The 13,148-nt window shown below is 35.6% G+C and overlaps 1 protein-coding gene across 1 annotated transcript; it reads left to right on the top strand.

Annotated features, from left to right (window-relative positions):
• Positions 1 to 9,749: 9,749 nt before the first annotated feature.
• On the top strand, positions 9,750 to 11,524 carry LOC131607587 (uncharacterized). The gene has a single exon (XM_058879570.1). The coding sequence runs from the start codon at positions 9,902 to 9,904 to the stop codon at positions 10,265 to 10,267; it is 366 nt and encodes a 121-aa protein (XP_058735553.1). The 5' UTR covers positions 9,750 to 9,901; the 3' UTR covers positions 10,268 to 11,524.
• The last annotated feature ends 1,624 nt before the right edge of the window (positions 11,525 to 13,148 follow it).

Raw genomic sequence — 13,148 nt, 5'->3', positions numbered from 1 at the left:
TGATGAAATAGTGAAGGAGGGAAATTTTTATATGCAGAAATCTTTTCGGAAATGAACTTCCGAAAATATTCACGGTTTTGGCATTTTCGGAGATTCATTTCCGAAGTCAAAAAAAATTCAAAAAAAAAAATAACTTCAGAAGTTCATTTCCGAAGCAGGGGTAGTTTTGGTTTTTCGCTGGGGGTGACCCCCATAGGGAGGTGGCTAAAGAAATTTTCAAAATAAAAGAACCTCATGTTCCTTGCATCCATGTCGTTTTGAGAAAAAGAAAATTAAAAAAAAACAATTGAACCACCGGTTCACACAAATCACCGGTTTTCCCGGTTCGCACCGGTTTCCTCCGGTTCAACGACACGGGCGATCCGCCAAACGAACCCGGCCGGTTACCTGACCGGTTTCCGGTCTGGTCCGGTTTTTATAACACTGGATACATGTGTGCGGATTTAAGTACCAATATCCATCCATCCAACTTTATAGTCTTTAATATAGATTATAGCTTAATCAACTTAGCAAGGCAGTTGATGGATTTCTCAATGCAACTAAAAATAAATTTGATTTACTCTCAGAATCTCAAAATATTCTTACCATGATTTTTTTTGTGTTTCGAACCGACCAATGACTTAAAGTAATAGACTTAATTACGAAGGTTTAATTTAGAGCTTCATTAAGTATGATAGATAATTAAATAGAACACCGTGAAAAAGCCGAGCAAGTGATTCTAATCTCCCAAACATCATTTGTCATTAGATCTGATCACTAGACGCTACACATCACACACCGAGTTAGACGAAGAAACTTTTAACCGTCTGCCATATATATAAACCCTACCACACAACATATGTGAGTATTATCCCATTCTCACTCTGAAAGTACATTTCTCAGACTTCATTGACCTGTGCTTTGGAGTGATAGTCTTATAGTTCAGGATTAGTTGCCTAAAGCATGTTTTCATGGTCCAATCCGTATAGGACACTCTGGTTTAGGTGAGGTAAATTAACCATCCATTACATTAGTGGGTTAGTTCGGACAAACCCAGTAAATTTTGGTTGAGTTAGATTGGGCAGTGGGTTGCCTATACTTTTTTTAATTTTATTAATATTAAATAACTAAATGGTGAGTCATCGTTTTTTTATAAAAAATTACTTAACATTTTTATCTTCTTAAAAATAATTTTGAGTAAATGAAAAAGTGAAGATTTCTAGAACAAACTAATGAGACAAAAACCAGGTAACAAAGAATAAGTCCTCATTCCTAAATGGAATACAAGAAGGAAAGCGCTTCACATTATTTATATGTAAACAAAATTCTTTTTTCAGGAGATAAAAACCCAAATAGAGGTAAAGGAATGAACTAGAATGGGAGGGGATCAAGAATGATGCAAAATCTTATTCTTAGGTTATTAAAAGACAATTTCTTTATAGACCTCCATGCCTTTTTACTAACCCATAGCGAAATTCTATAAATGTCTCTATATTTCGGAGATGCATTTTCGAAGACGTAAAAAATGATTATTTTGGAGATGCATTTACGAAATCAATTTTTTTTTATAAAAAAAAAGGTGTTTTTGGAGATGCATCTCCGAAATAACCCAATTTTACGTCTTCGGAGATGCATCTCCGAATTATTCTGCATTTTTCTATTATTTCAAAACAGTCACCCACCCTCATTTCATTCTACCCAAAACATCAAAATTTCACCACCATACCCATTTCTCTAAACTTTCTACACAATTTAAAGTTGCTCTACAACATCAATGGACTCAAAGGCTCACTCAAAGGCACACTAAAAGCTTCAAACAAATTATAAGTTTCTAAACTTTAAACTCTATCATTGATAATCTTGTTAGGGCTGTTAGAAATTAACAAAATATAGTAAGTTGAAGTTATTAGCAACATGTAGTAGGTTAGTAAAAATAGAATTTTTAATGGTTTAGGGAAAGAAATAGGGACTCCAAAAATGGAGAATCGCGGGCGTTTTCGGAAGTGCATTTCCGAAAGCACCTCTGAGAAATGCACTTCCGAATTTAGTCTGAACTGTATTTTTTTATTTTCTGAATTGTTTCAACGTCTTACCTGGTGTAATTTTTTCAGGAAAATGTCAGGAAACCAGGCACGACTTAGACAGGGTAGGAAGACTCAGACGACATCGGCTCAACGCGGGAGGCCTACACAGCTAGCAGCAACACGGGGACAGGGTCAAGTACGAGTGTCCATTCAAATGGATGAGGCGCATGAAGGTTCCTCATCTGGATCGAGGAGTCAGCTGGCTCAAGTGACTTCCTCCTGTGAGGATGAGGTAAGTGAGGATGAGGAGGAGGAGGGGGACATACCGGATGTTCACCCTGAGCATGACGAGGATGATTCGGAGGAGGAGGGTTACCCGGGAGGACCCGCAGACACATCTGTGTTGATTTACTATCATGACCATGTCGCTCGACGAGTTTGGGAGGGCGGGGTTGTTTTTTATTGCACTTTATAATTTAACCATTTTTTATTTATGTTTCTATTGCACTTTCTTCTAACGATTTAACTAACAATGTTTTTTTGTTTTTGTTTTTTGTTGTGACAAGAACGGTCGACCATAAAATCCGTGAACCATGCGCGGAAAATATGGGATCTGTTTAAACCACTGGCTGAGTGTTTTAACGACGTTGTAGCTGGTAGCGGGCTTGGAAGCTTATGCATCACCGGATATTGTACCATAAGCCACAACATGCAGGGGGATTTTATCGGATGGTAGCACAAGGATACGTCTTCTTTTAACTTTCCTATTGGGGAGTTGACGATCACCCTACACGATGTGGCCTGTCTGTTACACCTGCCGATCATAGGGAGGTTACTGGACCATTCTCGGATGCAGAGGGTTGAGGCCATTGAGTGGATGGTGGACTATCTGGGTATGGACCCTAACATGGTGGAATATGAGTGCAGAGCGACGAGTGGGGCACATATCTGGTTCTCTAGCTTGAAAGAGCTTTATGAGAATCACTTGGTGGCGGCAGAGGAGTCCGAGGAGGAGGCTGATGGGCTTTTTGTTGAGTTTCACCGTGGTTGCGCTTTGCGGTGTTGGTTTATGTTTTTAGTAGGCACTGCACTCTTTGTGGATAATAGTGCAACCTATGTAGACATGACTTATCTCTGATTCCTTATTGATATGACTACAGTTCACGAGTGGAACTGGGGGGCCTCCATTCTGGTATACCTATACCAAAAGCTGAATGATACCTCCAACTACAGGACCAGACAGTTGACTGGATCTTGCACACTCCTTGCGGTACATTTATTTTTAATTATTTCACATTTAATTATGGTTCAGATTTATTTTTAAAATGTTATCATATTTGTGTTTCAGGGCTGGATCATCTCATACTTCCACCGCCTCCACGACTTCGACATTGATCGTGTGTACACTGACGCCATGCCCAGGGTCGTACGATACATCTTCCAAAGGGGGAATAACAAGGTGGGTCCATATCGCTTGTACCTCGACCGCATTGTTCACGATGACATCCATTGGACGCCCTTCACTATTTACGGAAATGTTGTCCCATTCGACCGCATCACATTATATTCTGGATGGTTGGCATGTGGGACCAATACCATGGTCAAGTATCTGCCGGAGCGGTGCATGAGACAGTTTGGAAGTGTGCAGATGATACTGAGGTCTCCGTTTGAGGTTGCTCTTGACACCGTTACTCGCCAGGACCTCATTGCTATATTTGAGGATTGGACGCATCATTTGCTGCCTGAGGAGTTTCGGCATATGGTGGCCATCCAGAGCTGGCACTGTGTAGATGGATACGTGATATGGTTTTATCAGGTGTCAATCCTTTGATGACACCTGATGTTTCTGGAGATCCACCTAGGCCAGCATATGAAGAGATCTTAGAGAACCAGCTGGCCGAGGATGGACATGACACTGATCTCCTGCCGATATGTCGGCGGATACAGATGCTTGGGCAGGATGCATTGGACAGAGGTATCATTGAGCATGACGGTCTAGAGGCAGTTGCCATTGTGGAGAGGATGGTCAGTGACGCGGTCGGCTCGACGGTGTATTGGAGGCAGAGGAGGTCGCAGGGTGTTCGCATTAGGCATACTCAGTAGCAGTTGCCTATTTATGTTTTATTCATGACTTTTTTGTATTCGTGTTGTAATATTTTGACACTGAGCACTTACCCGTACAACTATTTTCGTATTTATAATATTGGTATTTTATTATAATTTACGTGTTATATTTTGTCGATTCTATTATATTTTATCGATTAATGTAAAATATGATATTAATCATTATTTTGAAAAGAAAAACTCAGAGCATATTTCGGAGATGCATCTCTGAAACTGGTCTATATCTTATTTCGGAGATGCATATCCGAGGACACCAAAAAATAAGTGTTTTCGGAGATGCATCACCAAAATAATTGAAAATGTGAAAATGGATGATTTCAGAGATGCATCTCCGAAATCTATAGATATTTTAGAGTTTTTAATAGGAATCTTCACCTCATAGGAGTCTATAAAGAAGTTGTCTATTAAAAATGAATTTGTCATAGCAAAAAATAGGGTGCAGTTACCGTGCATAGATAAAAATCTATGCACCGTGCATAGATTATTAGGATTATTAGATCAAATTCTAGACATCAATTATTATTACTCAATATTCAATACTCACCACTCAATACTCAATACTCAATACTAGATTAAAAACATGATCCAATAGCTTATGTAGGCTTATGTACGATGCATAAGAAAAATCCTTATGCATATTAGCCAAAGCCCAAAAAATACACCCCTTTTATTCTAAAGATCCGGAGTACAGACTTTCCCACACTAGCTAAAAAAATAGCAAAAAGACTCAGGATCCCAACTTGACTTAGAATATGCTTGGGCTTGGACCAACTCCAAAAGTGACCAATTAAGGGAGGTTTTAAGTGTGTGGCTTACAGCAAGCATGAAAACTATTAAATAGAATTTTTTATCCCAGTTAAGGGAGATCCTAAGTAGGATGCTCCATTATCTTCTTAAAAATAATTTTGTACACTAAGTATGTAAAGAAGGAAAATTATAGCTCATCTTGAAAGGGAAAAGAAAATTGGAAAGAAAAAAAAAAACAGATGAGAATTGGTGACGTGCTAGTGGAACGGATTTCTTTGCTTCCACGTTGAAAAGTTGTGTTGGGTTTGCACAAGTTAGCTGTTCCTTAATCTCAAGGTAAGAGCTAGTGTGAAAGAAATACAAAAAGTCCTTGTTAAGAAATCAATCGTCTTTATTAAATCAAAATATATAAGCTTATACTTAGTCAAATACCAAGCTGAAGAAATTTAGTACTATTTTCCACAATTTAGAATAATTTGGATTCTTTCTTCTGACAAAAATGATAACAACAAGAAGAAAAGCTGAAAAAGAAAGACCAAGAACTTATTCCATGACTTGGGTCAACTCAAACTCATAGTGTTAGTAGGACATATTACTAGTCCTATACTTATAATTTATTCAACTTCTTACCAAAGTTGAGTTACAAATTCAACTTCTAAGAGCCAAATTCAAAAGGAATAATTTATTGGTAAATAAGTTTTTTATACATAATATATGTATATAATTAATCTATATAACTAATATTTCTAATTAAACAAATTTAACATTTATGTTATCTTTTGGAGATAATTTTATTAATATGTCATATTAAATTTATTGTTGTCACATATGCAAAAACCGACTCGATCAAAATAGAGATTACAACTACAAAAATTAAAAATTGAAAAATATAAAATTAATTTTTAAAATAAATAGATCAAAGTTTTTATTAAATAGAAAGAAAAACATATTGAAGTCTAAACTTTATATAAATTTCTCAAAATTTATTGATATATATTTTTATGGTTTTTCTAAATATGTTTTTTATAAATACTTGCAAATTATTTTAAACGATGAAACATAAAGAATAATTTTTTATTAGGTTTTAATCTCTTTAACAATGCGTGAACTAGGAGGATTTGAGGTACTATTTAAATTGAATTAAAAAAAAAATCATTTTATTCAAAAAATAATGTTATGTGTGCTTTGGTTTGATTTGGATGATTCATATAAAAAATATGAAATTCTATGTGATTTAGTTTAGACTAGTTTTAAATATCTAAATTATAACTATAAAAAAAAATTATTCAAAATAAATATTACTCGATTTGAGACCTGAGATGTTCACTAGCGAGAGGGTGAGTCTAAATGTGATAATCAAATAAGAAATGTGAATGATGTCTTGAGGTTATGATTTATCATCGAGAGTACCTGCAAACACTTTGATTCTAAGTCAGTGATTATTAAAGGTTTGAGTTACTTTAGGGTAACAAAGTGTGTTTCTCGATGTGACACCTTACATGTTTTTATAGAAAGGTTCTAGGGTTTCATGAACCTAGTAAATTTGACGCAGGGCAATTGTCCAATAGGAAGACATATGTTTGAAGATTATTTACTTTGTGATTTGACAATCATTCTCCTATCGTTTTCCTTAATCACATGTCATTTTAGGGCATGTACATTCCAGGTTTAGCGGCCCTATAGCCTTCATATGGATTATGGTTAAAAAGATGGTGTCCTCGACCTAATGTCAATATGATTGTGTTGTAATCTGATGATTCTCTAATTTGAAGGTTTGTAGTCTTTTCAGATGTTTATATTTTAACTAGGCCATAGTTAATTTAGACTTAAAACCGGTTCAGAATAGTAGCCTTCCAAGTCTAATTCGTCGAAGTTGGGTCGAGGCTCGCCTTTCTGCTTTCAGAGCATTGGTTTGTGAATAAGGGTATGTTATCTCTGAATTTTCCTCATACATTTTGCTTTGTACGCTTACACAAATCTGCTTAGAATGACATCCTTGGACAATGGTTCTTACCTTTGCCTCCTTCACTTTATATACTTTATACTTCCTCCGGTCTCAAATATAAGCAACAAAAAAATTCTATGGTCTTAAGTATAAGCAAAAAAATCTATAATTATTACATTCAATGTCACTATTCCAAATATACCCCTACAATTTTTTACATTTTAATGTTTGCAACGATTTCCAAAGCAAAAAATAAGGGTAAAATTAGAAAGAGTGTAAGAATTAAATGCATTGAGACATTCTTCTTAAAGGGTGAGTTTTTTTGTAACTTTGCTTATATATGAGACCAGAGGGAGAAGTTTTAAAAATGGCAAATTTATTTTAAGAAACCGCTCATCTTGGTGGTGGGTAATCAATTTGATGTTTTCATATTTGACTTTCTTAGTGACGGTAATGCTATATTTTTTTAAGTGTGATGATGATTACTGAGTATCTTCAATAGAAACATTCTCGGCCAAGAGATACCTTTTTATCTTCTCTTGATCCAAGTTTTGGTCTTTGATAAAGGGTGGATTGCAATATGAGACCGTTTGTCTTATCGATGGTGAGTCTAAAAGTGAGGTATCCATACCTCTTTGATGACTTGTTTGGTTCTTTCATTCAATTAGAAATAATTGAATTTTACCATTTTCCTTGTCTATCTTCGCTCTAAGGATACCATGAGATCTATGTATTCTCAAGGTTATGTTGTTGTTCCATTGAACTCATGGAGGCCACTTTATTTGTAGGATATTGGGTCCTTAGTTGTTAGGCTCTATGTTTCCAAAAGGTTTGTGTACATGATGTCACGTGAGCTTCCTTGGTCGATTAGGACCCTACAGATGTCATAGTTTGCCATCATGACCCTAACGAATAACAGAGCATGGGAGTTGGGTGTTTTGTTGATAATTCTATGTCGTCAAACAAGATTGGAAGCAAACATTTCTTCGATGGCTTAGGATCTGGTTTTTTCTAGTGCAACATGATTTCTCTCAAAAAAATTTACTGAATTTTAGAAGACTCCCCTTAGTTGGAAAAACCTCTAGACACTACTCTTGTAGTTTCATCAAATTTCATTTTGCTTTTGTTACTTTATATGTAATTATTCTTTATTTGTGCCTCATTATCCTTTACGTGTCCTCTCTGATATTGATGGGTAGATATTTCCAAGATTGAAATGTTTCTCGACGTTAATCAAAATTAAGATATTTTCTCATTCGTGGAAAGTTCATCCAGCTACGGTGTTCACCGATGGAAGTTCTTTTTCATTGTTGAATTGTTTTTCTTCCTTGGCTACATGAACCACTTCACCTCTTTTCTTCTACAGGTGTCCATCTTTGGATCACTTATCAATTGGCTTCCTTTCTCTTGATTATCAAATCTTGACAATTTTCTTTCTGTAGAAAATCCCCGATTGCGTCCTTTAGCTGCACAGAGTCCTCGGTGTTGTGCTCGTTGCTCCTGTAGAAACGTTAGTATCTGGATTTGTGAATTCTGGGAGGTTCCCATATCTCTTTAGGAATCTCCATTACTTCTCCTCAAAATTTGGTTGATGCACTCATGTAGAATGAGCTCGCTAGAAGTATCTAGGAGTGTGTAATCTCGATATTCATTTATCAATCTTTGTGTGTCAACCCTTGGTTCTTCAGCTATTCTCTTTCTTATCTTGACCATTTTGGTTTCTCTACTATAAATTGTCCTACTTTATGCCAACATTTCTTCATACTCTTTATATTTTTCTTACTTTGCTAGTAGGTTGTTAAAGGTGGACGCAGGACGGGTCCTGATTCTAATACTTTCTAAGAACTTAGATTCAGGTTGAAGTCTAAGACTTAACATTTATTATTTAATCTTGTTATTGACACTTTTAACCAAAGTAGTCTCTCGACCAAACCTCTCGATGTATAATTGCAAGGATTTATCACTTTTATACCTTATTGAGCCTAACCTCTACACTCATTTTGATTGTCTTTATGATGCCATAAAATAAACGGCAAACCACATAAGTTGTTCTCCCCATGTGTCGATGGATTCATTTCTTAGATCCTGAAAGCATGCCATGGAGCAGAGCTTCATAATGAGAGTAAAAAACTTACACTTCAAGCCTCTTGCCCCTTTGAAGTTCAAGAGGATATCTATGAGTCTTACATGCTCATATGGACTTGTTATTCTATTGTATGTATTTCGATGTGACACTTTACTTCTCTTTTTATAAAAAGATTCTAGGATTTTTTAGACCTAAAACATTTGATGCATGGAAAATATCCAAAAAGAGGAGAGATGTTAAAAAATTATTTATTTTGTCCATTTTAGGTCTTGCGGTTTTAGAACCTTTTTATAGATTATACTAAAAAGATAATCTTATGATAGTGTTATAATAAAGTGATTCGCTTATTCGATGTTGCGTAGTCTTTTTCAAATGTTAAATTTTTAAACTCTGAATTTGAATTGAATCATCACTAATTTGAATCTCAAAACCGAATCAAATGACAATGATACATTATATTTAAAACATAAAATAATAAAAAGAATACATTTGAACAGTTTCAAAACAACACATTCAAACATAATTATATAAAGAAAAATTAAATAAACTTACTATTTCATTCTCCATCCGTTTAAATTTGAATACTCCTACTCATCTAATGTGAATACAAAATATACCTATAACTTAAAATCCATTCCCCTTGTCTTTGTGCCTACTCAAATATTTTCTCCCCACGGAACAGTTTTGGACTATTTACATTTTTAGTTATTCTAGTACACCACCCGTTAGATTACCGACAAAAGTGGTCCCTAAACACAACGTTCATCAAACGGTCACATATATTCCTTACGTAGTACAACACCATATAATAATAATTAAGAAAAAATATATACTATATTATTATTCAACCTTATGAGCTCATCTTCATAGAACCAACCACGTAGTTTCTTAGTTGGTCTCTTCGAAATAGAACTCACACAACACGTACCCTCAAAACGCGCTACACGCCAATTACACTACAAAAAACAACAACAACAATACCAGATATCATTAAGAATGGGAGAAGTTGAAGCAGAAGCACCTTCTTCTTTCTCTTGGCGTAAGATGAAGATTATGGAATATTATGATGTTCAGAATATTAATGAGTGTGATGTGGATGCGGCACAGAAGCTTATGGAACTGAGCGATGAAGAGAAGAGCAACAGAAACAACACCGTTAGAGACTCCAGCAGCAGTAGTAGGAGCAAGAGGTTTAGAAGATCAAGTGATGAAAAGCATGATATTGTAATGGCGAAGATACAAGAGATATTTGGAAAAGATGTTGAAGTTTTTCCTATGGTTAAGAAGCAAAGGAGATATCGTTCACTTGTCAATATTTATATGTCTACAACACCTGTTAGTGATACAAGGGTGAGTGCGTAACAAGAATGTAGCTAGTTTTTTTAATAATTGTAAAATGTGGCAGTTTGATTTCCACACAAAAACAAAAGGGTTAGTGTTAGTCCTAGGTATATATTTGTGTTTTCTCATGAAAAATTTGGAAGTTATTGGATATTGCACGTAATTGATTTGATTTTCAAGTCTCAGAACAATCAATCTTGTATATCATTTTATTACTTGAAGCAATCTGGTAAATTTGTCTTCATCCCGTCAAGTTTTTTCATCGTTGTTGGGATTCAAATTTCAGTATTGACAAGCCAGTTGTGTTATTGTTAAGTGAAAATCTATAATTCAAGTGTTCTAATTGGTTTTAAGCGGGTGTAATTGGTTATAGTTACGAAGAAAAATCAAATAAGTTTGAAAAAAATAATTTTATCGTGGGTGTAATGGATTACACATTCGCAGTAACCGATTATCACTGTTATATTTTTTAATTGCTAAAATAGTTGTACCCGATTACAGGTTTTGTGTAATTGATTTTAGGTATGCAATTTTTTTCAGTTGTTGTTTGTGTCTCAATTGAGTTGAATTTGTATGTATATATATTGGAGGTATTATGAATGAAAGTTAATGCATATTTTCTTAGCCACAATTATACTCTCTCTAACATCTCTATCTCTCTAACCCTCTCCCTCTCCACACTCAACTCCATTTTCACCAACTTTGTGATTCTAAGTTCTAACATTTGGCATCAAGAGGCGGGTTCGATCCACTAAACACCTAGTGTATAACATGAATTATGTCTCCATTGAAAGAAACTCTATTAACCTACTCATCCTTGATACGAAGACTTACGACAAATGGTTCAAGCAAATGAAGGTGTTGTTTGGGCACTAAGATGTTCTTGAAGTGATCAAGAACGAGGTGAATCCTTTTGGCGAAGGTGCAACAGATGCACAACGAGCAACGCATAAGGAAGAGAAGAAGAAAGATTTCAAGGCGCTATTTTTCCATCAATATGTGGATGATGACAACTTTGAGAAAGTTGGTGATTATGAACCATCGAAGCAAGCGTGAGAAATCTTGGAGAAGGCATGTGCAAGGATTGACAAGGCGAAGGTTGTGAGGTTACAAACTCACAAACGCCAACTTGAATTAATTCAAATGGATGAAAAGGAGACAATCAACGATTTCACGATGAGAATTACTCGGTTGGTGAACCAAGTAAAGACATGTGGAGAAATTGTTATGGAGCAGTATGTTGTCGCGAAAATCTTGCGTTCTTTGACGGCAGGATTCGATAACAAAGTTATGGCGATTAAGGAATCAAATGATCTTACAATGATGAGAAAATAAGAGATACAAAGCTCTCTTAAGGCTCGTGAGCAAAGGATGGAGGAGATAAATAGTGACAAGGCAAAGATGGAGATTGCTTTGCAAGCTTGTTTCAATGAGAAAGATAAGAACTCGAAAAGAAAATGGCTCATGAAGAGTAAAGGAAATTTTCAAAAAAATTGTGAAAAATAGACCTAAAGTTCCAAGAATTCGGCTTATCAAAAGGGTGAGAGAAGTTGCAACAAAAATGGTGGTCAAGAAAATTTTAGAGGTAAAAGGAGAAGGATTGAAAAGAACAAGATGCAGTGTGTTGTTTGTCAAAAGTTCGATCATTTTACAAGAGAGTACAACGAAAACAAGAAGGAACCTCAACTAGATTAAATCAATGTTGCAAGACAAGAGTTTGATGGAGAGAACACAATCTTGATCATGATCACTAAAGGGGAATGCAGCAACAACATCAGTAATTTTGGAAAAGTTGCAGAAGCATGTTGTAATCGGTTACATAAAAGATGTAACTGGTTTTTAACATAAGAAGATGTAATACATATATGAGAGAAGCAGTTCAGTTCAACGAGGAAGGGTATTTGGACTCCAGATATTCTACACATATGACAGGGAGGAAAGATCGGTTTGTTAAAATCAATCGTTCCATAAAGAGTAAAGTGAAGTTCGCTGATGACACCACTCTAGCGGCGGAAACGATCGGTGATGTATCGATCGAGAAAAGGGATGGTAGACACTCTTTGATAAAGAATGTGTTTTATATTCCCATAATTAAGTGTAGCCTTTTGATTATTGGTCAATTGCTTGAGAAGAGTTACAAGATTCGTATGGAGAATAAGGCGCTACACGTTATGGATGCAAACATGGTTTTGATCCTTAAAGCTCTTATGGCTTCCAATAGAACTTTCAAGGTTGGGTTGAATATTATGGAGCATAGGTGTCTTACTACAGCGACAAGTCGAAAAGAGTGGATATGGCATTATTGACTTGGGCATATCAATTCCCGAGATCTCAATGCATTGCAAAAGAACATAATGGTAATGGGGCTGCTATTAATTAACATATCGGCTGAAATTTATGAATAATGTGTGCCAAAAAAGCAACATAAGGGTAAATTCAGCAAGGATGTAGGTTGTAGAACCAAACATCACCTTTAGGTGGTGTGTTCTGATGTGTGTGGGTCGATGCAAGTTGATTTGATTTGTGGCAATAGATATTTTGTCACATTCTTCGATGATCATAGTGTAAAACTATGGACATGCCTAATCACAAGAAAGGATTGGGTATTTAAAGTGTTTAAGAAGTTCAACTACATGTTTGAGAGGCAAAGTGGTCACAAGCTCAAAGTTCTCAAAATGGATGGTGGAGGGGAATACGTATCAAATTTCTTTGGGAGGTTTTGTGATCAGGAGGAGATAGTACATGAGGTAATACCACTCTATCCACCACATTAAAATAATGTTGGAGAAAAAGAAGAATCGATCAATTATGAACATGGTGAGAATCATGTTAAAAGGGAAGAACTTGCCGAAAGAGTTATGGGGAGAAGCGGTGTCCATAACTTCCTATTTGTTGAATAAAT

The sequence above is a fragment of the Vicia villosa genome, linkage group LG5 (assembly GCF_029867415.1).
Source record: "Vicia villosa cultivar HV-30 ecotype Madison, WI linkage group LG5, Vvil1.0, whole genome shotgun sequence".
NCBI lineage: Eukaryota > Viridiplantae > Streptophyta > Magnoliopsida > Fabales > Fabaceae > Vicia > Vicia villosa.
Note: the sequence above shows the minus strand (reverse complement) of the source record. Positions and strands in the feature narration are given on the sequence as shown.